We start from the raw sequence: 25,958 nt of genomic DNA, 5'->3' as shown, positions 1-25,958 counted from the left end.
TGATGTCTCCGTGATCACGACGTACTACTCGAGCTTCGCGTGACGATTCATATACGCAGCCGACTGTGTATGTGTGCCTCACTGGCGCGGTTAATGGATTCTATCGCACGGCGTGTGGTGTTGTATGATGGCCCGTCGCATCTACGGACGATTCTCTCTATGATGAACCTTGGAGGCGACCTGCTTTGCTGACATTTTCCTTTCTTCCCGTCCACCAGTGCTCGGCGTTTCATGGACGCGCAGCTTGGCGGAGGGTCGCCGTCCTCATCAGCTGCACACGGGGTTGCGGACTCTTGACAACGCTATTAATACTTTCCAAGCAGAAAGCGCGGAACCGCAAGTGGGTTCGTGGTCTGAAGATATCCACGTGTTTTTTGCGTGCCTGTTTTGCGTTTCTGCGTGTGTGTGTGTGGTCCGCGGCGTGTCATTTGGCGCGTTTTTGCACATCGCACTTGCTTGTGGTATGTAAGCCATTTCACAATAAGTGTTCATGCGGAACGATTTGAGTTCAGTCGGATAATTCTATCATTCAGACACGCAGGTAGTTTGTGTCATCGCTCGCCGTGTATCGGTCTGGATGTCGCATCTTTCCTGTGTGATGGTGTTTTCAGGTGTCTGCTACGTGAACTTAAAGTGAGTGGCTTATAAAAGTACTAGTGTGTCAAGAAAGCGTGAGTGTGAATTCAACTTACAAAACACATTCCGCTTAGTACTGGCAGGCGCACTTTGTTCGTAGCGCTGAGCGCACGTCCAGCGTGTTACTTGAATCATATGTAGACAGCGTACTTGGCTGCGCCTCTTCGTGCTTCACATATCAGGGCCGACGCGCCTTTCCTTGCGCCTACTTTGTGCGTATAACAGCTCCCTTATTTAGCCGCTGCTGAGACCTTGGCCTCAGGCTGTGCCCTGCTCGGTGGACTGCAAAAGTGCAGGGCTTAGCGCCCTTCCCGTGTGATACGGGTCGTTGCTCGCAGCCAGTTGCTCCGCAGTATAGACGGCGGAAAACGAGACCGCATCGCGTGGCGGAATCGTTCGCCGTGTTCGTTTTGGTTCGAGCACGCAGAAGGGACCTTGACATCTGCGTTTGCTCTTGGATCGCTTGCATTGCGTATTACGTTGTTTGGTGAACGCGCGATTGTGCAGAAGAACTTTCGTTTTGTGCTGCTTGCGGATAACTGCGCTGCAGGCATAAGTGTCGGGTCTTTGCCAGTCAACAACTCCACGTTGGACTTTTGACCGCCTTCAGCTTCTGTCTGCGGCTCCTGTGGCGTGCGCCAGGAACTCTGCATCGAACAGTCACAGTCTGCAACGACGTTATTTGTGAATTGTGGTGGTTTACACACGTTGCGTAAACGCGTGCCGGTACGCTTAGCGTCTACAGAAGCCGGGCGGCGTTCCTTAACGGCGCCTCGCGCGTGTTCCCAAGTGTCCGCGCACAACGGGTGGTTGGCATCTTCTGAAGCGGCTGTAAGTCCGTGCGCGTTGCCGAACCTTACAACCCTCCTGCAAGCTGAGCGTGCAGTTGATACGGTGGACACTTTGTGCTCGCACGAAACGCGTTAGCTACGCGCTACGACTGCAGCTGCGTTTGATCTTCGGTGATACACGGTGGCATGGGCCTCCACCGGGGCGTCGGTGCCTGGCTGGCTTCCAGGAGGAACAACCATCAGCGCGGTTGTCTGTCCGTCTGCTTCCGAAGCACGCGGGTGTCACGCGGCGATGTGTCCTCCTCGTTCCGCCTTTCCGTCCGTCGCCGGCTGTGGCGCGCCCTGGCTCGCGCCGTCAACGAACTGGCAGCCAGCATCGACGCGGTACGTGCACGCGCGGGGCCCCTGCCTGCTTTGATCGAGGTAACGGTGTGGACAGTGAGCGTGCTGCACGGTCGGCCTCCGGGCGACTTATCGCGTTTCGTGTTTTCGTGCCCGTTTGACGAAGTGTGCCTCGACCGGCGCGCGCGTTTCTCTACGGTCTTGCTATAGGTATAGCGTTCGACGTTTTATGCCTGTTGCGCAATTTCCACAAACGTCGAGCGTTGGGCGAAAGTATTGAGCTTTCTCTTTTTAGTTGCTTCGGTTGCCATGGGACATAATGTAAACATATTACATAAGCGTGGCGGGTCGTTTCACGCAGATACTGTACGTAACAACGCGAAGACGGGAACCGAAGGGACCCGAGTTTTGGTAATCACAATCATATGAAGCTAGCAGATGATGAAGCCAAGGAAAGCATAGGGGAAGTTTTTGTTTTAATTGAAATGTACGAATAACATACAGGAGAATGAAAGTGGACGAAAAAAAAATGCTCAAAAAAATAAAACACTCTACTAAGGTTCCTGCCGGTGGGAGCCCACCAGCGGCAACTTCTTTAGCGGATTTTCTCTGGCAAGTTTACATTCATTTGTGCAACGATGGGAGCAACAGTAGTGGATGGTAGCCGAAGTACTTATTGGGGGAGGGAGGGGGGGGGAGAGAATGTGGCTTCGTTTGCAAATCGATAGTGAGGATGAACTATGCTACAACTAGGCTTTTTTTATACTGGATCAAGTCTGTTGGGATGAAGCAGGTGATGGCGGCGTCCTTGGAAGTTCCCGTAGTGACGTAAGGAATAAGCATGCACTTCTGGGGAAGCCGACTGTTCACGAGTTTCTGGCACCACATGTCTCGGTGAATTTTACCCTCGATTCGCGGTTGGGGTTGCAGCTCAATCGCGTAAAATTAACGTTTGAGATGGACCCGTCTATGTAACACGGAATGTGATACTTAATCTACCCTTGTTTGTGTCGGCAGGTGTGTTCCTTCTCTTCTGGCCCCTCACCGTTCCGTGACGCTAAGGGTCAGTGCGAAGTCTAGTCTTGTGTATCAAAACCTGGTATAATATACACTCTAGGAAGAAAAGGAGGGAACGAGGTATTGAAGTTACTCCTTTAGGGGGAGGGACTGATCTGCCACAACCATGCCTCCCCTTAGGGGGTATGTGTGAGGAGATGAACTGTTGCTCCCCATGCGGTTACACCTTCGAGGACTAACAGTTGCCCTTTTCCGATGCATCTTAAGGGAGTAACGGTCATTCTTTCTGATGCTCAGCAAAGGTGGAATTAAAGAAATTAGGCATTTACACCCTGATAAAAGAAATTACTGAGCTGAAAAAAAAGTGAAAAACAAAATTGTCCGGAAGTAGCATTCGAACTCACGACCTCTCGCTCACAAGTCAGGTACTCTAACCACTTCATCACGGCAGGTTTTATTTATTTATTTATTTATTTATTTATTTATTTATGTACCTGTTTATTTATTTATGTACTTGTTTATTTATTTATGTCTTTCTTTCTTTCTTTCTTTCTTTCTCCTTTCTTTCTTTTTTCTTTCTTTCTTTCTTTCTTTCTTTCATGGTGTTTATTACACTAGCAATCAACCCGACATTCACCAATTGTGCATAGTCAGAGAATGGAGGGCACAATGAAAGGCACACAGAGAAAAAGGCATCGTTCATACTGTGGGAAGAAATGTTGAGTTTCACTTTAGAAGGGTCGTAAGGATAGATACCTCATCAAAATGGGGTACTACCAGTCCGGTTGTGTATCGAGTCCATCATAGACCTGTTTTAGGTGTAATGTTATTTGGATGAAATGTGCCCTTGTAGGCACAACCGTTTCGGCGTTTTGGTCCATCATTCGTGTTCTCCACGAACTGTGCATTCTGATGAGAAAAAACATACCGAAAGGTGCACTATTATCAGAGGTCGGCAGCAGGTATCCCACAGTATTATCGTTAATCTGTCTTTTTGGTTAAAGGCGTTAAGCTTTGCTATACCTGTTGTACTACTCGTTTAGTTATTAATGGCCAACTCTCTGAACCCATTTCTATTTGCTCTTCAGTAAAACAAGGGTGCCCGATGTCCCCATTACTATTCGCCTTTTACCTGGAACCGCTGTGCTGAAGCGTAATTCAGTCGAGTTACGTCCATGGCTTCAATATACTGGGTAATTAAGTAAAAGTCTTAGCTTATGCAGATGAATTAGCGCTCTTCTGCACAGATAAGTCCAGTGTTGAAAATGTAGTATCGACAATAGAGGAATTTGGCAGCGTGTCCGGAGCACGAATGAACTCCTCAAAAAGTTAAGGCTTATGGCTTGGCTCATGGTGCTATACACCGTAACAGTTTGCAGGCGTTAAGGGGACCGGTGTCCCGCCAAAGTATCTTGGCGTACCACTAGACGCATATAAATCAAGCGCACATTATTGGAAAGAACGGGTTTCGGCCCCGCAAAGTTACGCCCAGACATTCGTTCCACACCGACTTTCTATTTTCGGGAAAATCGGAGCCTGCAATAATTTCTTGGCAACAAAAATTTACTATGTATTGCAAGTTATTCATTGTGCCAGGCTCTACATTCAACGCTTTCACCGAATCTTTGCAACCTTCGTATGGTCTTCAACGTTTGAGCCCACGAGGCGAGCCAATTTCAGGCCCGTTAGTGAATGCGGGCCGGGTTTAGTACATCTTTATGTGCGGCAAATAGTGTCTAGTTTCTTTTTTCGCGATACTTCGCATTCTATAAATCTGTCATTCATGCAAGTCGCCCTTGTTAATGCGTTACCTGATTTAATTGATTCTTCAAATTTTTATTCGCGTTTATGCTTGTGGTGGTTCATGCAAGAAGTTTACTTGGCGGTTCGTTTCCTGCCAATTCGGTTTTCCGCTGAATACTTGTACTCTGTGTCGCGTAAAACGTTATACAAAGATTTATTGTCCATGCTGTTTGCGCCTCCATTTTACCGATCAATATACATTCAATGGCCAGGTCACGATCTACTAAAGCGAGTTCGTAAAATGTGCATATCTCCTTCCTGCAAAACATTCTTTTATATATTTCATAGTGAATCCATACCGGTAAAGGCATGGCTACATGCAGAGAAGAGTATCTTTGTCTCTTTTGTTAACTGTCGCCTTTGTGACGTGCCAGAAACGATTGAACAATGTTTTATTAGCTGCATCGACGCCATACTATTTTGGGATGTCCTCCAGCGGACTTTTAAAAAAGACACCACGGCAGGTCGGTTGACAGGACAGGATATTAAGCAAAGATTAAGCATCGTAACGAAGGTGCGGCAATATAAAAGCGACTCGGTATTTTGTGTATGCTATGCGGGGAGCGTCTAACGTTGAGTGTACTTGCAACCATAAGTGACTGCGAAAATAAATCTGCCCGAGTATTCTTATGGTGATCTAAACTGGGGCACTACGCGATGTATACATGTAATGAGCTCAAACGGGGCACCCAAGACGACTGAGAAGGACAATTCCTCTGTCGCTTAGTGTGTCCCGCTTGAGTTACACATCGCTTCAGTTAAGTTCGTAATACCCTTGGAACGGAAAGAACTTAGGTACTATTGACAAAAGAAATGTAGCAGTCTATCACTGTCTTGCGAGTTTAATGTGTATCGCTCACTTGTGGTGTGCGCACGAAGGGCATGGCTCTTCACATTCCAGCTTTTAATTTTCACGCAATTTTCTCACGAAGAGGCAAAGTGCTGCTTTGCATGTAGCTCAATAGACAGTGCACGAACTTTGAACTATTCACGATTTATAGACAATACCGTTTTCGCCGCATCACTCCACGACACAGGAAAACAGTGGAGTGCATGGGGAGTAACTGTTGTCGTTCGTCCTCCGGTTGCTCTCCGACCAGGGACTAAAGACTGTTAGGATTGGGGGCTCAATCCCATCGCTCGTAACCCTTTGTCAAGATTGGAGTCGGGTGTGAATTTGAAGGTAGCTGGCCCATGCCGTCGTCCAACTTACCCACGCTGAGGACGTTGTTGAAAGGAAGCACTGCTTCTCATCGAGAACGAGGAATATGGGTTTATTTACAGTATCTACATGCAGTTCATCAGTCTAGCATGACTGCGAAAGAAATGTACACTGAGCAGCCGCACAACAGCGGTTTATAAACAGTCGGTCCTCAATCGATCCCAAGGTGAGGGAAATGTTCGACCAGGCACCGTAGACAAGTTGACCAGGCACCGTAAGCGAGACGACCAGGCACCGTAGGCGAGACGACCAGACACCGTAGGCGCATTTTATTCCCCGAGCTGACCCCCGCAGCGCGCCCGCCGGCTGCCCATTATCTTGCGTCTTGATCGGCGCGTGGGAAGGGGTCTCCGTAGACGTTCTCGCGGCAACTCCCCCGCTCATAGCAGATCAGGTCCGCGGTGGCGGGTTCAGGCACAAAGCCTGCTTCGTCAAACTCGGCTCCAGCGGCGGAGAGTCGAGGACGTGCGTATTGTTGTCCACACACAGTCGACTTAGTGACGCCGTGGCTAGAGGTTTGCGGTGGCGTTCCAAGAAAACTTTGCCGCCGCTGTAGCAACTGGTTGGCAAAACTTCCACGTTGCCACCCCGGCAGGCCATTCCTAACAGCTAAAACTTGCATGTCAGCGGGCCGTTCTTAACAAGACTTACTCTCCGAAATTTGCACACGGCACGCACATACATGCAGTTAGTCCCTTGAGGGACGAAAGCGCCCTTTCTAGGACTAACTGCGCAGTTACTCCCGTTTTTCCCGGGATTTTTCTTTGAGTGTAAAGTGCGGATTGAGAACGCTGGTCGAGAGAAGCTTCCAAACAGCTCAAGTCACCATCCCTGCCAGGTCTAGAGGTGCTCTGGTGGTCTTGACAGATTCATGCCATTAGTGTTCGCACCACCAATTTATAAGCAGTTGTCAGATAAACAAGTTTCATATCTTCAAGTGAGGGGGCTTTTTTTGTGTGTGTATATATACGGATATGCGATGCTTCATCTGGAAAGCGATAGCTTCTCTGTTCGAGAATACGTTGATATTACAGACAAGTTCTTGCTTGGCCATGGTGCCACTGTTTTTAATGACTGTCAGGGTTTACCGTTAGTCCAGGCAAGCTGTCGGTACGGTCGCTTTCGAGTACCAGTGCAGTTGAAACCCTGTGAGAATGACTGTTCTTCTCCAGTGCTGGTGGCCTCCTTGCGTATATCTTTGAGCCTGAGGGTTGGCTTGGTTTGGAGAACATATAATTTTAGTTTATCACTCTTCGATTCGTTGTTCGGTATTCAAGGATTTGGATAAAGGACGCCGCTTTCCCGCTCATCTTGAGTTCTTCCAGTTTTCATGTGCCTTTCCTTTTGTTTAATGAGCTACCATATCCAAACTACCACTTGTGCCAAGGCTCCCTGCATTCCTTCGCTACTGTTGTTGCGGTGCCTGTACGCGAAGTTCGAGTGCATTCTACCGCCGTGTAGGCATTCGGCATACGCTTCCGCCTTAGCGACTCGTAAGTGGAAAAGATGTTGATCTGGCATTGAACCATTTTCATGACTTTTTTGAGCTTTCCTTCATTAGTCCTGCTCGATGACATGTGTTGGTAACCTCTATTTGTCCCTATAAACTTTGCATCTTCGCTTGTTTGTACCGATCTTTGTGTTGCATGTTCTCTTTATCTGCTACTGATCACTACTGCTACATCGGCAGGTCTCGTCGTAAGGTTGTTGCTGCACTATTTGAAACTGCTCATATAGGTAGAGCGTGTTATGGAGTGTGCACATGGTACGGGGTGATCTAGATTATTGGCGAGTGCCAGCTTGCCTCGCTCTTGTGCAAGTTCCAGAGGCCTGGATATTCGGATGCTATGGCTCCACCGTGCATATGGTGCTCGTTGAAATGTCCCCCGTGATGGGGCTGGGTTAACCTATCGTATCTACTGACCAGTTTCCGGTCTGTGTGTGCACTGACACCGCGCACACCACGAAGGCCTAGCTGCGAGATAAATGCATTTTTTTTTCTGCTACCCACTACGTTGAGACGAATTGTTTCTTCATTAGTTGGTGCTTCGTGTGCGTTTGCGTGTGTATTTGCGCGCGCCCGCCCGCTCACGTGTGTGTGTGTGTGTGTCTGTGTGTGGCCAGCGTAAGAAATTTAGCTTTCGAGTAAGCTCTGTAAAGCAATCCCTGGCCGTTTGACATTCTCGGAAATGGATGAAGTTGGGAGGAGTGGTTGGAGGGTAGGCGCGAAAAGTTTTAGCGCGGAATGCAGAGAGGTCTGTTTCACCGTGTCGCATTGCGCCTATGTGTACACATAACCTTTCCACCTGCCTGCTTCTGCTTCGGGTCACTGATCGGGCCGGCGTTAGCGAGACGCCGGCTCTAGCGGCCCGGAGCCGTGCCTGCAGGGGGCTTCCTTTCGGTTGTGCTGCCGAAGGTGGGGTGAACCGATGTCGCGGCTCCTCTCCCCGCACGCTCTCTTCCTGCATCCCGTGTGGCATGGGAGCAGTACTGTGTGACCGACAGCGAGGCCAGTGCCGGCGAGCAGCATCGAGTTGCCTGCGGCGCACGTTCTCCCCGTTTTTCGGCGCTCACAGCTCGTGTGATATTCGGGACTGCGCTTTCTCTGCTGAGGCGAAAACGGCCACTCGCAATCGCCAGCATAGGGGGCTCGTCGCTGGAACCATACTCTGGTTGCAGGAACATCTTGTGTGGGCCTACATACATACATGCACGCAAACGCGACTTTCCTTGCGTTGTTGCTGTTGTTGCCAGTGTTAAGAACGGCGAGCTGCTAAGCAAGATTGCCACCCGATTACGACAAGGGGGGCAAGACGCGCATTCCGCACCCTCTCCGTCACTGCAGCTAGGAGGCGTTCGAAGAAGCGGCCTTTGTGCTGAAATCCGCCGCCTTCCTCCCGCCCCATCGACATTGTGACGGAACGAGTTCGGTGTTTGAACAATGGTTCCGGAGTTCCCCAACGCGGAGCTGATTTGACACGCATGGACAAGCTGCCGCGGGAACGACGTATTTTGGTGCTTCTCACGCTTCGGCGTGACGCAGAACAACGAGCGACCCTCGATCGGCACCGATACTTCCCGGAACGGCACCCCTTCAACGCCGTCGTTTGGGCATCGGAATGTGTGTGCCTTTGTGTCTGTAAAGTGATCTGCAGAGCAGCGGCGAGTTGGTGATGAGTAAACGAACAGTCGCCGCCTCGTATGGCCGGCGGATCGAGTGTATAAAAACTGTGGTTATGCGAAAGCTGAACACACTTCTCTTGAGCAGTCATGTTAGACTGAGTCACTTCTCTCATGCAGTCATGTTGGAGTGATACTCTTTTTTTCAAGCAGTCATGTTAGACTGATTTGATTTCTGTAAATAAACCCTTTTCCTCGTTCTCGATGAGAAACAGTTCTTCACTTCATCAACGATCTCAGCGTAAATAAGTTGGACGACGGCATGGGCCAGCTACCTTCGAATTCATGCCGTACTCCAATCTTGGCAAAGGACCACGGACGATGGGATTGAGCCCCCAATCCTGACACCAGAAAACAAATTTCGGGCGTAGATCCGCAAATGGGAACATATTGTCCGCTTTATATATATATATATATATATATATATATATATATATATATATATATATATATATATATATATATATATATACACACACGCCCACACATTTTTGTCGATGACTTCCATTTCATTTCTTCCCGAACTCAAGTTGCGGCGCGTTCGCCTTGAGCTAAACCAAGCGACCTATTGGCGCCGTACGTGCACTGGCCTCGTGATGCCGCAGACGCCGATCGCTGGAGGAGCATCTCGAAGGATGCAGGGGCTCGAAGCACGCGCTGGTGTCGCTGACGGCCGAGTGCCGTGCCCCCGCGTCGTGCTCACTTCCGAGCTTCTCTTCGAAGTGGTTAGGAGGCGGCTGTGGAACCGGTTCACCGGATATTTTTCCGTGCCCCCATGGGCCCATCCCGGGCCTGCTGCCTCTGCCAGTCGGATTGCGAGGACAGCGGTAGGACGAGGAATGGCTTGGAGGCACGCGCACGTGGCGCTGGGCTCACGCATTGGCTTTTGGCTATATGCGCACGACTCCTCGAAAAGTCACGCAAGTGGAAGAGGGCGAAGAAAAAAAGAAAAAGAGCGAGCAGAGAAAAACTCGAGTGACGTTCATTTCATGATCCAAGGAGTACTCGCCGCTCAAGGACTGTGGTGCAAGTGGCCAGCTCCGGAGATTTTTGCTGCGTCCTTTGCCGACTGTTGGAAAGGACCGCGCCCTTGTCGCGCCGGCGTGGGCCGCAGGCGAAGGTCTGCCCACTGCAGCGAAGTTGGAGGCGAGGCCTCCGCTGCATCTGGGCTCTTTATTGCTCTTTATTTCTTTTTTTTTTCCCGCCTTGCAGTCATTGCAATAGGCATTCCCGGCCGAGGTCCACCCCTCCGGTACTCGCTTCCTGTGAACACGGCGGGCACAAAAGAGAAAGCGGGATGGGAAGGAATCGTTGCTCACTCTCTACCTAGCTTGTACAATGTTCATGCTGCTGGACGTTTCCTTGTGATGGTTTGCGTGCGTATTTCTATAGTACTCGACGAATTGAAGGACTAGGAAAACCAAAGTGGCAGTATTAAAAGGAGCCCGTATGAGTTATACCGCGTGTATGTATTGATCTGGTCCGAATAGTGTGGCTCTATCTCTGTATGCCAACTTTTAATCGAAATAATTTGCGCATGGTCCTCTCCAGCTTGATTGTTCCGCGAGTCCTTTTGTTCTGTTCAGCACGCAAACAGTTGTACGAGGACATCTCACTAGATAGAAGACGGGGACTGGTACAGATGCTAACCTATTTATTGTTGCTAGGCGGCGCGTATAGTACGTTTGCCTAATTACGTAAGCTCATATTTTCGTATTCACTCCCGGAAGCCACGTTGATCGCGTGTCCGTACATTTAGTCACATGCTAGGCCATCTTTTTCGCTAAGTAGTGAGCAATGTAGTAAGTAGCATTGCACCTTCCGCTAATGTTCTGCAATGTCATCAGTGACCACGGTGCAGTTGAGATGTCGGCAGGAGCGCGAGACAGTCATGGTGCCTATCCCCCCCCTCCCTTCTTTTTTCCATTACTACGTTTTGGTGTGAATTAATTTTAGAGAGTTTTAGAATTGGGGGCCCAAGCGGCTTGGGGACCCAAGAAAATTGCGCGCGACAAGTGCGCATGCGCCGAACCCAAGCCAGTCTTGGGTTCTTGCGTTCGCGTTAACTCAAGACCCAAGAATCGAAAACTAGCGTGGGCCCCCAAGCCGTCTTGGGCCGCCCTCGCGGGTGACAGTGATGACGTGTAGCATATGGTCGCAGAGCAAACTTTATTTACTTCAACTGATTTTCGCCATTTCACGCGGGTGAACTCACAGTTTTTTTCGCAGCGCGACACAAGTAAACACCAACTAAGAGCACTTCGCTTCGATTGGCTTTGCTTGGCTTGGAATCGCACACTTAATTCGTAATACTAACTGGTACTAACACAGTGATTACGTTTCTTACATTGTTCGCCCTTTTTGCTCAAAAATGCATTCTGTTCGTTTTCACTTGTAAGAAAAGAGGTTCCTTTTTTTTTTTGCTTTCAAGCACCTTTATATTTTCCACACTGCGGCGTCCCGAGCGCTCAACCCAACGCTGTCTGCATTCGACCCAATCCTCAAACTCTGCTGCTCATCTAAACCCAAGAGCAGCCGACGCAACGCGGCTTGGGGGCCCAGTGCCTTGCGCCCCCAATTCTAAAACTCGCTATTTTATTTATTTATTTATTTTCACAATACTGCGGACATCTGTCCAAGCAGGAGGGGGCTACGTGAGTAGATACAAAAATAAGTAAACATACAATATATACAAGGGTTACAGTCAACAAGATTCATCAAGTGGGTGGCTGTAACCAGTGGGAATTTCTAGGTAGGGCATTCCAATCATTGATTGTTTTCGGAAAGAATGAGTTTTTGAAAAGGTTTGTTCGTGCAAAGATCGGTTTTAAATACTGGTTTAATTACCGGTTTTAATTAACGCGCATCGTGTCCTGCTGGAACCGATAGTTCAGTGATGCATTTGGGCTTTTCTGATTTCACTGACAGGAAGAACTGCCGTCGTATTTCTTTCACGTGCTCATTCGGCGCGTTGTCTTGTGGAACACAGACGGAGCAAGAACGTGCGTTTTAAACGTGCATTTTAAACGAGCGTCAGCCGTTGATGCCGCATTGAATGTGAATCACTGGCTAGCATTATGCTTGCCTGGCCTACTCCAGCAAATATCTCACTTTTTTTTTCCGAACTTTTTTCTATTTCAGAATTCGCTCGCGGCTTGATTCTTCTGTGCGTCACCCGAGTTTTATGAAAAAAAAATGCAGTCTATTTCCCGAGTCTGCTGTCATCTGTACGGTGAAACCTTTGTTTTTCTTTCTCTTCTTTTTCCCCCTGGGTATTGCTACGCTCCCGTACGTGCCCTGCATACATGTTCGGGCGCTAGCTGCCAGCGCGCTGTCCTATCCCGAGTGCCCTACTGTCGTATAGCATAGACGGATAATTCAGCGATGCCTTTGACTTCGCAACACTTGCATGGGTGTTACGCTAACGGCTCTTTGTGCACAGTCGTGCCTGCACCCATTTTAAACAACGCAGCGAACCCGCAGTTTCGTTGTATATGTTCAATCTCTCGGACTTACAGAGCCGCTTGATGATGGGGATCTTCATCCTGGCGACCCCCAATGGGCCTCCTCGTTTCGCGCTGCTCCGTGGGGCTTCTCATCGGCACAGCCCGAGGGCCGCTGTGCCAAGCGCTTCAGTAGTGGTGTGCAGTACGCGAACGAAGCCACATTTGGGAGCGCGGAAACACCACAGTGCTCCCTAGCCTTCTTCTGGTCCGCTTGTGATATTCTCAGTCGCAGACGCACGAGTAATGTGGGGCCTAGTCAGCATGGAGAACCAATGGAGCCTAGAGTTCTACGGGTATACATACCGCCTTTGAGGACAGAGTTACGTCACGTGTAGTCTCCTTTTTCGGCCCTGCTGCACGAAACTGGCTGCGAGGAAGATACGACCAGGCCTGCTACGTGGCCGGACCGGGACGCTTGGCCTTGGGCGATCCACGCGGCATCCCTTTGCCTGCGCGACCGGCCACTTCTCGCTGGCCGTGCCAACGATCAATGGCCGGTACCGACCTCTCCGCTGCTTGAGGAAGGAGGAGAGAGAGCCCCCTCCTCGTTGACTCCAGCCGCCTACTACGTTGCGTGAGCGGCTCGGACGCCGTAACGAGAAAGAAGAAACCAAGAGGGAACGAGTCATAGCCGGGACGGAATTAATGAGGACGAGAAGAGCGCGGCGGGACGCGTGGCCGAACGACGGAGCGCTCGGGGTGCTTCTCGGGCTGGCCCCGCTGCAATCAGCGGGTCTTCTGCGAACGGGAGTGGGATGAGCTGGAGGAGGTCACGCTGTGCCGTGGCTATAAACACAACTCGGAGGACAGCCGGAAGCCTTGCAGTGGGCTCGAGGTGCTGAAGCGTTTGTTCGGCTGATGCGATATCGTCTTGCACACTTTTTGCCTTTTCTGTTTCTGCTCCTTCCTTCCTTTTTTTTTTTAAATCCAGTCTCCTGCAGCTCGCTTGCGTATAGCGGAACAGCTGCTTACGTGCTTTGCAAGAGCCTACCGATCCATCTGTCGTATTGCTATAGTGTGTGGCATTGCCCCCCCCCCCTCCCCCCCAGTTCTGGCACTTTGGGCGCAGTCCAGTAGCTTGTCATTACTATCGGCAGCATATAGTCAATTTTACTAGCAGTGACGCCTAGGGTCTGTCGTTTCCGACATGGACGGTGACCGGAGGAAACGCCTGCTCTGGGAAGCCCTTAGCGGGCTCGCGTCACATTTCGTGGCTTACTTTGCTCTTTAGTGCGTGCGTTCACGGCGACATCCGCATCGTGGGATCAAATACAGGCTGTAAGAATTGGGCAAGCTGTAAGCGTCCTTCCGTGCCCGACAAGACAAGTGTCGCTTGTATTGCAGAAGGGGTCTGGGGCACGCCCCGGAGATGGGGCTGGTCGAACGAGACACCCCATGTGGGCTGCGTCGCCCAAAGCGTGACTGTAAACGGGCTTCGTCAACGACGCACTGCCGCGACAGGCGCGTGACTGCAGGAACGCACCTACTTGCGTATGCCGAAGAATTCAAGCACGAAGGTTGCGCCATCTCTGCCGAGGTGGCGGTGCGTCGCTTGCGTTCAAGGGTACCTGTGCGAAGGGCCTTGGCGACATCCCGACGCTCGACTGTACAGCGCCTGTGCAGCTCCAACGCAGCTGTCAGGGGCGATTGCAAGAAGCCGAAATATCGTTGGGTCAATGGTCCCCGTCTCCTCACTTCACTTTAAATGGCGCGCTCTGCGGGGTCTACGCGAGTAGCCGTAGCTTATTAAAGGAAGAAAAAAAAAAGTATGCATTCCTCGCAGGTGCGACGAAGTAGTGAACTCTGCATTCGGCGTAAACAGCTCGCTGGAAGATCGGCTCTCCCTACGGCGTCCGACTCGGACGGAGGAGGCTGCGCGAAGGCGTCATTGCGCTTTGTGCCGGCGTTGTTGACTGCGTGCATTGGGGCATGTCGCTATACAGTGGATTCACAGTCGGGGGGGGCTGCCGTGGAGGGCTGTTTCCTTCTCTCCCTACGTTCCAGGCTCTGGTTTCCCATCACACGTGGCGAGAGAGAGGCGCAGTGCTTCGATGTGCGCGAGAGAGCGGGTGGTAGGAGAGGTTGCCCAGCGTAGAAGTGGCCGGCCTTCTTTCTTTCTTGTGTTGGCTTGCATTCCCGCCGGGAGGGGGGAGTCGTTCTCTGTAGCCGGGCTTTTCATCCACGCCGCTTGGGCAAGGGCGGGGAAAGTGGGCGCATTGCTTCTGCCGCCGCCTGGCTGCCCGGCCAAGGAGACGCTGTTGGCCGCCGCTTCTTTCGCCGTCGCCGCTTGCAGCCGGCAACGTAGCAGCGTCCCGCCGAGGCGGACCGGGCCCTCGTCCGCGCAGCGCATCGTGAAGGAAGCTCGGCCGGCTCTCCGCGAGGCTTCGTCGCCGACGAGTGAATACCTCCCGCCGGCGGATCGTCCGCCGTGACTCGTGGAACGCTTGCGCGCTGACCGTGTGATGCAACGTGGCCCCGATACGACGCTTCGCCTCCTGCCATGATGAGGGCTCTTCATCGCGGACCGCCTTCAGCGTTGCTCGATTGACGTGTTGCTCACAGGACTCAGTGAGTGGCGCGCCCGATAAGCTGGCCGTCTCTCTATTCCGACCACCGTGACGCTCGACCGCGGCGCTGTTGTCACTCTCCTTATCGTACCTCTTTCGACGGATCCCGACGGCAGTGTATTGTTTGCTTATCGTCGTGTCCGCGCGTGCATTGCCGGAACTGCTACGGCACGACGCCTGATCTGGTATCGCCACTTTGAGAAAAGGAGGCTCGCGTTAGCAGACGCAGTTGATATCATTCGTCGTGTGACAATACATTGAACACCCAGGTCTTGCTGTGCACCGATAGACTATTTGTGCCGCGTTCGAGAAATGGATAGAACGACGGGGTTTTTATGACCCTTCCCATCGACTGACACAACTGTTTGGTGCATCACGGCCTGGGCGTGGTTCCTGCACTTTTTTGTCTGTTCACCGCGAACGCTTCGTGGTGACGAGTGTGTGGGTTGAAGTTGTCTCCCTCTCCGACATCTGGTTTCTACGGCAGAGCGCGGAGGCTATCATCGCTGCTTCTTAAGTTCCACGCTACCGACCAAGGCTATCCTCGGACAACGCATCTGCCAGCGGTGCTCCGCCATGGTGGGCCTGGCGAAGACGTCTTCCTCGGCCGGCTTGTCGGCATCGCGAGCCGACCTGTTCCGCACCGTCTCATCGGCCGGTGCCGCCGCGCTAATGGGCGGCGGAGGCACCGGAGTCCACTATCTCGTCGAGCTCTGGAGAAACGTAGGTTCATTCGCCCGTGCAGTGCGCCGGTATAGCGCGTTTCTCGCACCCACTTGGTCGCTTGGCGAGTGTTTGCATCCGCTGAGCAACATTTAGGCATTGTTCCAACCTTGTGTCGCGTCATAGCGCGCCTCGGGCTTCCGCTGTTGCGAAGTGCCCCCCGGCTTGCAGGGGGCCGCTTGGCAGCAGCTCCTGTCCCGATGGCAGGTTCGTCCGCATTCCTTCGCGAGCGGTAATTCGCTGCGCCGCAGCCTGCGCGCTGCATATATGCAGGTTGGAGGAGGAAAGGTGGTCGTTCCTCTTTGTCGAGTGCTTGTTTTGCTACCCCCAGAAACTGTTCGTGTTTGCGGGCTTGCCTTTTGTACATACAACAGGAACACAAATCTTCATTTAAGGCAGTTGTTAGAAGGTACGAGTAAGCTATTCGTACTGGGCCTTGCACGCCGCGAGCACGGCGACTGTGGCATCTCACGTAGGTGTCAAGAGGACTTGGTGCTCTTACCTCTAGGTTTTTTTACGTCACTGCTGAGGGGTTGCGATAGAGCTTGCATGTACCCTGCAGCCTAGAAGCCGTGGTAAAACATTGTCATCAGGCGCCTGGGTGAGGGGTGGTAGGGTGCGAAATAGGACATTGTTGCGTACTTTGTACTTGGGGAAGCACAGATAAAGCCACTGGCCACTGATGTAATGTCTCGCGTGTCCTGCAAATGCAGGACATCAGGTCCGTGGCTTGTTCTTTGCGAAACAGTGAACTGCGGACGATTGTTAGCAGAGTTTCTCTTCGCTCTCTTTTTAACAAGTAGAAATGAGTGCAGATAAGTCACCTGGACGGATATCTGCAGCTTACATGTAAGTGAATGTCTGCAGCTGTACTGCTTGCTACGTGAGCTGCAGATGTCTGAGCAGAATAATTGTAAGCCTATTAGGGCAACGGCTCAATATATGTAAGCCTCGCATGCGAAGTTCCACAGTGAGTTGAGTGTATGTCTTGACCGGATCTTAACGCGCAACCGGATCTAGTCCTCGGTGATGTCACTGTCTTGGGCCGGTGCTTCTCGCGGAATATCCTTGGCCGTGTGCATTCCCTCTTGAGTTGATGCACGAGTTACTTCACTTGCGCACGCGCGATGCTTAACATTCAGCGTGGATTGTGTCTGCATCATCCTTGCCGACGCGCTTGTGCTTATATTTGTCGATGTCGCTAGGGTACTGAAAATATCGCGTTGTTTGTACAGACGTCGCTGCATCACCAAACAGAGGCAAAGACGTTTGTAAAGCTGGATATAATTCACTACTTCGGGATAAGGATGACCAACCTCGCGTATATCTGTTCTACATTGTCTGTCCTTCGCGGTTAATACTTATGCTCTTGCTTGCGTGAAAGATCTTGCGACGCTAGTTTCATCGGTGATCACCTTATAATTCTCGCATGCCATTGCGCCTCCCGCAATTCCAGATGCGTTTAACCATATTCGGCATAATTCCGCTACTCGGGAAGAACAACGAATGCTAAGCTTCCATAGAGCTTGGCGGCTTCGTCAAGTGCTTCGAGTTAATGCGTGCCATATAGCGGTAAAGGGACGTACACACGTTGGCACCTCCTCGGAGGCCAATCTTCCGGAAGGAGAGATTGGTGCCCGGATAGGGGAGCTGGTTCCATGGATTGCTGCCGACAACAAAAGCTTGCCAAAACGCCGCTGCTCCCTTTGTCGGCGTTGACCGTCGCCCCGCATTGTTCGCGCGCGCTCACCACGTGCGTGTGTACGACGCGGGACGTTTCTCGTTCCGAGCTGCTTGGGAGCCCGCATGCTCGGTTATCGTGTTTTTTTTTTCTCCTCCTTCCCGGTGTTGCTTTCTGTCTGTCAGCTCCTTTGGTTTTTGTTCTTGTTGCGCGAACTTTAAAGCTTGCAGCACGGCCATTGTGCTTCCCGCGCTGTCCTTTCCGGCTTAACAGGGACCAAGGAAGTGTGTTCTGGAGAATGTGCCGGCCGTGGCGAGGCCGACAGGAGAAGGGCATCGCGAGTGCGGACTTCACCGCACCACTCGGGTTATTCCTTATACGTCGTTGCGTGCCCATTGTTTGTCTTGCCCGCGGAAAAGGATATAAGAAGCGTTTTTCTGCTCGTTGGCCTTTTTCCGGCGTAGACGCTAGCGGCGTAGGCGTGTTGCGCGCAGCGATTAGGACCCGTCTTTTTCTGACGTGCCCACCGACTGGCTGCGTTGACGGGTCAATTTGTGCGCTACCCGTTGTCCGAGTCACCGCCCGCGGCTTGCCTGTTTGACGACGTGTTCAAGCGAAGCAAGTTCGTGTTGACTGTCCCCAGTCTTGGCGGCCAGTTTCTTTGCATCCGCCTCATGGATTACAGCTGGTGCTGTCACGGGATACTTCTTGGCTTGGCATGTGGCAGGCGGGATTATGCGGGCTTAAAGGGACCATGAAACGATTTTGGCGATTTTCTACAAACGTACTGAGTCGTTAGAGTAGGTTCTTCTGATAATTAATTGATGCATCTAAGTGCCCTGCGTAAAGCGTGTAATTTATTATAAGGTTTTAAAAATATCCATCGCTGCCGATCGCAGCGCACTGCTCGGCGGAATTTTAAGCCGCCCCTACCCATATGATGCAAATAACCCATATTACGTCACATGGGCGAGCTATCTGATTGGCTGACCAGGGCGCGTGGTCGATAATTTTTCCAACTTTATGGTGAACAAATGATGCTCGTAATAGTTGGAATGTTAGTTACTTTGTTTTTGTAAAAAGAAAATAACTTAAAGAGAATACACAAGAATAGTTTTTTAGTACACTTCAGCACTTCCGGCACACAGCAAGTGTCGTCTGCTTGTGTTACAACGTACTCCATTTTGACGAGAGCTCCGCGGTCATAGTCGGTCTCAGTCTTTTCGCGAGCACTATGATTCGACTTTGTTGCCTTGTGGACTGCAAACCTAGCGACCTGCAAACCGCAAGTCCAGTATTAGGGCAAACGCAAGCGCAAGGGGACAGGGTCTGGCCGCTTGACTGTGCCGGGATGAGCCACGAGATGAGCAGAAGGGCAAATGTGAATGGTCTGCACGGTGCAGCCACCTGGTGGCACAGAGCTCAACCATACACAGTAGCAGCAACGAAGTGTATTCTTTGCTGCTGGTGTGTATTTTTCGCAGGAGTGTAACCATCAACACGTTGATTTATAAATGTTTAAAATGCTTTACACTTGGTTAGAGCAATATTAGCGCTTTGTTTGACTGGTTAAGCGCTGCGCCAGCAAGTTTCTGGACCGTGCAGACCGATCAGGCTGCTCACGTACGTCTACGCTAAAGTTCCTTCATCAGCTTGAGTTTATGCCTCCAGTCATTTGCCGAAATGACCAGCTTGCCTGTTTTTAGCGGAGTACCGGACACGTTCGGCGCTACGACAGAATGCTCGCAACGCACGCTGCTTCGATAGCTCTCGGTCGACGGCCAAGCGGCTAGCGGAGAGGTCTCGCGCGGGAGGGGGCGTGCTCCTAAACAACCGGAAGTGAGTGATGTGACGTCGCATCGTGACGCTGAACCAGTGAAGGCGGAGCTTAGCGCCGTTCGCTCGGCGAGCGAGTTGAGGAGGAAAAGCATAGCTAGGGAGGAGGGTAACTTCTAATCGCTTGCAGCTCCATTAATACGTAACGCTTCACTTAAATTGTGGTGCGAATGTTCTACTTAAGCTGTACCCTACGCGCCTACAAAATTTGTCCGAACCGTTTCAGGGGCCCTTTAAGTGTTAGGAAAACGTGGTAGAAAAAAAAAAAACTCTTTTTACAGCGAAGCTGTATATAGCTACCCCGCGGCGGTGGTCGATGTCCGGCCCTCTACACGTCACGTCGACACGAAAAAAACAGTTCATCTCCAGTTTCTCGCGTATGTAGCTCTCAGTCTAATGTAGGTATCCTGGAAAAAATCACACTGTAATTGGCCGTTCAGACGACTCTATCATTACGACGAGTTGGAGTTAATTGTCATAATTAGTTATTTCACAGGGAAGTCGTAAACGTTACCGCATTCCCGTCTGCTGTACATGGCCGTCTACGCAGGGAGCATGGTTACAGAAAACGTCTGTAACTCTGGCTTTATCAAAACTATCCTGAAACAAATTGTATGACGATTCGCCGCTAAGACGACTCTAACATATTACGGCGAGTTTCATCTACTTTTCCCGATTAGGTAGTTCAGTGAAGTTGTAAATATTGTGGAATTCCCGCCTGCTGTCAATACATGGGCTCCTACGAGAGGGCAACGGACAGCCAGATGTTTGCCCGCTAGGATAAAACCCTAGTCCAAGTTTCATTCAGCTAATTAATTATAAAGTATGTTCAATCGCAAATCACAAACAAACTTTTTTTTTTGCTTCGTGCGCTCCTTTGGAGTGCGCCCCGGTCAACGCATATCGTCGCTCGCGTCGAGGCTCGGTTTAACGGCCGCCTGCGTCCTATTATACAGTTACCACCAGAGGGCGTTGTGTGCTGTAGTTACGTCATAGTCCACTTGGCGGACGTAATAATAATAATAATAATAATAATAATAATAATAATAATAATAATAATACCTATATATGCATAGATGCGTCGAGTGAGGTAAAACACAAAACAGCTTCGCTGCTCGTCCTTCACACAGTGGAAAGGCTGATGAATGTGTTTTTTTTTTCTTTTTTTTTCTCTTTAGAGCAGTGGAGTACTTTAAAATTCGGTGGGTCGATGGCCGAGAACAAACGCAGCAGAAAGCTAAATATAACGAGCTTGGTGGAACCAGGCACCACCGCGTTTCAAACGGGATGCTCGTATAATCCATCCATCCGTGCATCTATAAGGCGTCGGCGTTTCAGTGTAAACATCAGAAGGATGTTGAGCGCTCGACGAGGATGTCCGTTTGCTCGGCTTCTTTGAGCCCACGAAGGAAACGAAACTAAGCCGGAAGATTCAGCCTAGACTTCATTTGAGCTTCATTGCTCGCACTGTTTTGGTGTGGGGGCGGGCCCTTGTCATCCCCTCTTTTAGTGTGAGTTGCTGGCATAAACGCTTATAGATCTAACGTGCGTGCTGCTGGGCTGATGCTTGAGCTACTGTGACGCAACCGAGCTTCTGGGACACAACGGGTATAGAAGCCTTCTATGTATTTTCATATGTGTCGTACTTTTCTGTGCATGCACCTCTAATCAACGTTCTCCCCTCGACAAACATCATGCATAGCATTCGTCCTCGCGACTCAGAGCCAACAGCTACAAAGCCGTGGGCGTGTCATCCCCTAACGCGAGCATCCCCATCGCTAACGCAAACAAGTTTCGCGTGACTTAGACTCCAACATTGCGTTGGATCTGCAGTTTTCGCTAAAAACATCGCTTACCGGCATAATTAACTGCGAAAGCATTGTTTGTTTTGCCTTATTTGAGGTCACCCCCATTCACCCACCTGTATTCCAGCATGAGGACATATTTGTTCTCTTGTCAAGCGGACACATAATCTTCACCGTGGCAGCTGGGTCTGAAGTCTTGTACGGTATCAGACGGCCAGTAAGAGCTCAGCTGTTGCGTATTATCTCCTGCGTTTGGGCGGCGTGGCTGCTTCATTATTGTGCTCAACACAAACTGTTAAAGAAAGCGACAGACGCTTTCTAAACGTTTGCCGAAAGCTTTGCTGTGCAACTTGCAGTAGTGAGCGCAGTAAGCGGGCGAAAGGCGACTCTGACCTCGCCTGCTCCCGCTTCGTGTTCTCGCTCTTTTTTGCACGCTTCGTGACTTGGGGCTGCAGTTGGGTCTGCCCGTGAGTCCCGCGCTCGTCCATCATCTTAACTTATGAGGAAGCTTTAGCTCGGGCCCAACTCCGACGCGGCCTATTCAAATGCATGTAAAAACGCAAAAACGTTTTTCTGAGATAACCCCTGGATCGATTTTAATGAAATTTGTTGCTTTTGAGAGAGAAAGTTAAATTCTAGTGACTGTTGGAAGCGGAATTTTGATTTAGGGCTAGCATTTTGTTAAAGAGATTTACAAAATTTCAGAAGTTTGTAAACTTCGTGCTTCTATTTTTTTTCAAACTAATAGCTCTGCATCAAGAAGAGATATCGCGGTTCTGTAAACGGCATCCATTAGATCATTCAAAGCGGACAAATTTCATATGTCATTTTACATCTTACGTGAGTTTGTTACGTTGTTTACGAGGGTTCTGCAAAAGTTGTAATTACGTATTAATAATTTTTTTGAGATTCATGTATAAGATGTTAAATTTGTCCGCTTTAGATGTGCTATTAAGTACAATTCACAGAAATGCGATATCACCTATTCTTGCTGAGTTACAGAGTTGTAAACTTGATAGTTTCGTTTTCTGAAAATTTGCGATTTTTGCCAATTTTTAATAACAAATTGACGACCTAAATCGAAAATTCGAAACCAACAGTCACTAGATTTTAAGTTTTCTTTTAAATGCAACAAACCCCGTCAAATTTGGTGCTGTGGTTGCCGAGAAAAACGAATTCTCCTTTTACATGTATTTAGATAGGAGCACACGAGCTAAAGCTTCCTCTTAACGCTTAATTGCGAAAGCGCCAGACGGACGGACAACTATATTCAACCGACATGGCATATACAAACTGGAATTGCAGTCTAAGGAAATGAAGACGCGATAGACGGCACACGCTGGGCACGCTGCATGCGTCGGGTCTTCGCTGCTTCAGGTAGAACCGGGCTTTGGTCGGAAATGACTCGCTTCGCGAGAAAGTCTGTCCTCTGTGGTGGCTGTCTCGTTAAGGGGAAACGAGAGGAATGCTGTCCAGTGAAGCGGTTTCGTTCCTTCCGTGTACATGACGTGCTTGGTATCGACCTCAGGTTGCCCCTTCATCGTCGGTGTTCGTTTATTTCTTTGGGAACTGATGTCGGGGCGTGTGCCCCTCGCTATGGGGACGAAAAAAAGAAAAAGCGTTGCGAAACGGCGCGCGCTGCGTCGCGAGACCTGGCTCCCCTTGCAGCTGCTGTCGTGAGGCCCACCTGCGGAAGTATATTGACGCGATGGCGCCTGCCCGTCCGGCCGGCCGGCCGGCCAGCCAGCCAGCGCCGCTTCGCTTTGAGCGTCTTGGCTCTGCCGGACGGGCTCGTTTTCGCAGGCCCTGCTTGGGGTGTGGTGCCCACTCTGTTGGTCCGTGGGTGTCCTGTGTGGAAAAAAGCGCGCGCCAAGGCGGGGCATGCCAATGCTCGTGGTCGTCGGAGGTGTCCGTAGATTGCCTTCGCCCTGAGCGCCCACGCTCTCTGGTCCAGATAGCGGGTGTTCGACCACAGCGGGGGAAAATAAATACAAGCGCAGAGACGCGCAGCGCCCGGCACATGTCTCTGCGACACGTACGCGAAAAGGAATGTCCTCGACGCGAATCGTGGCCGTATAGCGGCACCGTCGCGGGTAGGTGCGCATTCTAGCTCGACACGGTACATGCTATGTGCAGAAAGGTTGCAGTCTGGGTCAGTTGGCACATATTCTTAAGATTTAAACCAGTCAGAAGGCGTGTGCCACGTCTCTCCTCTGTCTTCTTCTTTTGACTGGTTTAAATGGCATGTGTCCCGCGACTGTGGTATCTGCGGTGGATACGGGCAACTAAGCTTGCGGAGGTGTTCTGCACAAGGAAAACATTTTAGCGGAAAGACCATGTGTACAAGTGACGATGCTATGGTATGGTATGATGTAATAATGTATAATGAGTTACCAAATAAAGTATCTAAGCTTTCGGACACAGCACAGCCCAAGCGCGGCCGCGTTTTTTAGAGAACGTTTGCAAAGGCAGCACCGGGTAACCATTCAAAGCTGTGTGACCGGTGTAGGGGTTGGAGGACGGGCTTCGGGATGAAAAACCAAAACTTGAGAGGAATTTATTCTACATTATGTACAAGGAGGTGAGCGTCCAGTAACAGTCGTACAGACATTACGGGCCGGCAGCAACTCGGACGCTGCGGCCCGCGGCAAGAAGTTCGAGAGAGGTGAATCAGGGAATCAGGGCATGTCCCAGAATCCTCAGGTCTCTCTGGAAGGCTTCTTATAAACCCTTCGAGCACTGTAAGTCACGTCATGTTTCACCAATGGGAGAGTCCGCTCCGATGACGCCACTTTCAGCCAATGGTAGGCGCCCGTGTCGCGGTGTCGCACCTGGCGGCTCTCTGCGGTCTTGCCTCGCAGACTGGCAATCCACTTCTTCTAGGCTGGAGAAGGAGGGGGGGCGCTCATGCTTCATTGCACAAGGGCCCACCTGCACCCGGTGGCTCGGCTCCGCAGCGGTAGCAGATGCCTTCTTCAAAGCCGAAGGGGGACGATTGAGCTCCATTGTACGAGGCCCCCTTCTAATCCCGGCGACGCACGAACTTGTTGGCACGTGAACTTGTTGCCTTAAACTTGTTTGCTCGGCCGCTTCTCTGGAATGCACTTTCCTGCTTCTGCATTCCTCAATTAGCTGTGCTGCCATCCGATGTGGTCTGGGGAACTCGAAGTAATCGCAGGAAACAGCTCCATATCTAACAGCTCGTCCTCGCCCCGGTTGTTCTGAATGGCCGGTGAACTCAATTCGCTGGCCATGAGGAACGCTGAAAGAAGCTGCAGGGTACTGGGGTCGAGCCTCGTTTGACAACCCTCGGGATCCTGGGCCCTGGAGAACATACGTCAAACAAACCAAACAACACAGCGCTGCACCACGCGTAAGCGCAGGCTCTTCACCCCTGACTCGCCAGGCTATTACTGAGTCAAAATCAACCCTGATCTTTTAGTTCCCTAATTTTGACAAAGCAGTTCCAACCACCCTTCCAAACAGCTATCCATTTCTCCTCAAATGCCGACAAGACCAGAGTACTATTGTTGTTGCAAAACAAAGGGTCGTTGACGATGCAAACAACAAATGAAAACAGCCGAACATAACTTAAGTGGCCTAGCCACACGAACAGCATGTTTCCAATCTATCGCAGTGGCGTACTTATCGCACGTAATGGTGCCACTGAACAATCTGGTCAACCTCACAAGTACGTAATCACAAGCGCACTAGCCTTGTGGTCACTAAACAGAACGCGTACTTGCGTTGTAGGCAAACTTTTATTTCGCTTACTCACGTTTCTTCCTTTAGTCCCTCTAGGACACGTGACTTAAACGAACAATTAAACTTGCGGGACTTACACACTCCGCAGAACTCTTAAAATGATGCGTCTCTTAATAACTCGTTCCACGCACGTTCACTAAAGAAGTCAGAATACGGCTGCCCTCCAGACACACTAGCAACCCAGTCATAAATCTGCTTCCTTCCGTCCACACAGGACACGCGCTAATGGAACTAAGAACGCCTCTCAGTGCAACTCATGCACTCACTGAAAATCTACGCGCTTAACCTTAGAAAATTCAAAACTTAAAAAGAAAGAAGGTTAAATAACACACGCGCTTTACCATAGGCCTTTCGACGATAACCTTGACCTTCAGGTTACTCACACACACAAAAAAAAAAGCCTATCTACTTATTAATGAGCATCTCGCGAGACTACATGTTTACATAAAACGCATCTTTCAAATCTCGGAGCTTTCTCAAACCAAAACATAAACAAAGCTCATACCTTACACGTTGAAAGAAATCCCAGTCTCAATTCGCGAAAAACTTTCCGATGCTCAAAATAAAAAACAAAATAACATTTCACTTCTATGGAAGCTCTCTTGGCTTCCCGTTCCCGATTGCTTACGACTGACTCATACTCTGAGCCGTCCCCGAGCTGGTCGCGGCTTGAAAGCTACTCTGGCTGCCGAGAGACAACAAAAGGGCTGACTAACTATCAGCTCCCCCAAGACGTTACGGTCTCCTGCCAATTTGCGTCCCCGCGCCCCGCTTTCAATACGAACTCGATTGACCGCGTCGCTACTCCCCACCTGGTCTCGTCCTGCCTCCTTGCGTTTCTTCGAACTGCACGCTGAGCTTTGAAATGAACTACGGAACGACGAGGAGGTTAACTGCCCCGTGCCCTTTGTCCGCGTCCGCGCAGAACATTCTTCGCGGTCCCCCTTTGACCGGTGGCTCGACCATTTTGGATGCGTCAACATCGTCCTAGACGACCGCACCTTCTTCCTCGCGCCCTGCCCTTTTGGGTTTCTCGCCATCTTTGGCGGCGCTACATTAATTACCGACTTTCGGTTTTTACCGC

General features: G+C 50.6%; 1 protein-coding gene across 5 annotated transcripts in view; it reads left to right on the top strand.

Annotated features, from left to right (window-relative positions):
* The window catches only part of Cip4 (formin-binding protein 1-like Cip4), a 318,199-nt gene that overhangs the window by 229,146 nt on the left and 63,095 nt on the right, over window positions 1–25,958 (top strand). Inside the window, exon 1 of one of the 5 annotated variants that reach the window (XM_065445620.2) lies at window positions 14,726–15,787. The exons of the other annotated variants lie outside the window; for them this stretch is intronic. Within the exon in view, the coding sequence (XP_065301692.1) occupies window positions 15,641–15,787 (147 nt within the window). The 5' untranslated portion in view covers window positions 14,726–15,640. Of the gene's footprint in view, window positions 1–14,725; window positions 15,788–25,958 lie in introns of those variants that run through there. 5 annotated transcript variants of the gene reach the window in all.

This window comes from Dermacentor albipictus, unplaced genomic scaffold, assembly GCF_038994185.2.
Source record: "Dermacentor albipictus isolate Rhodes 1998 colony unplaced genomic scaffold, USDA_Dalb.pri_finalv2 scaffold_13, whole genome shotgun sequence".
Lineage (NCBI taxonomy): Eukaryota > Metazoa > Arthropoda > Arachnida > Ixodida > Ixodidae > Dermacentor > Dermacentor albipictus.
Note: the sequence above shows the minus strand (reverse complement) of the source record. Positions and strands in the feature narration are given on the sequence as shown.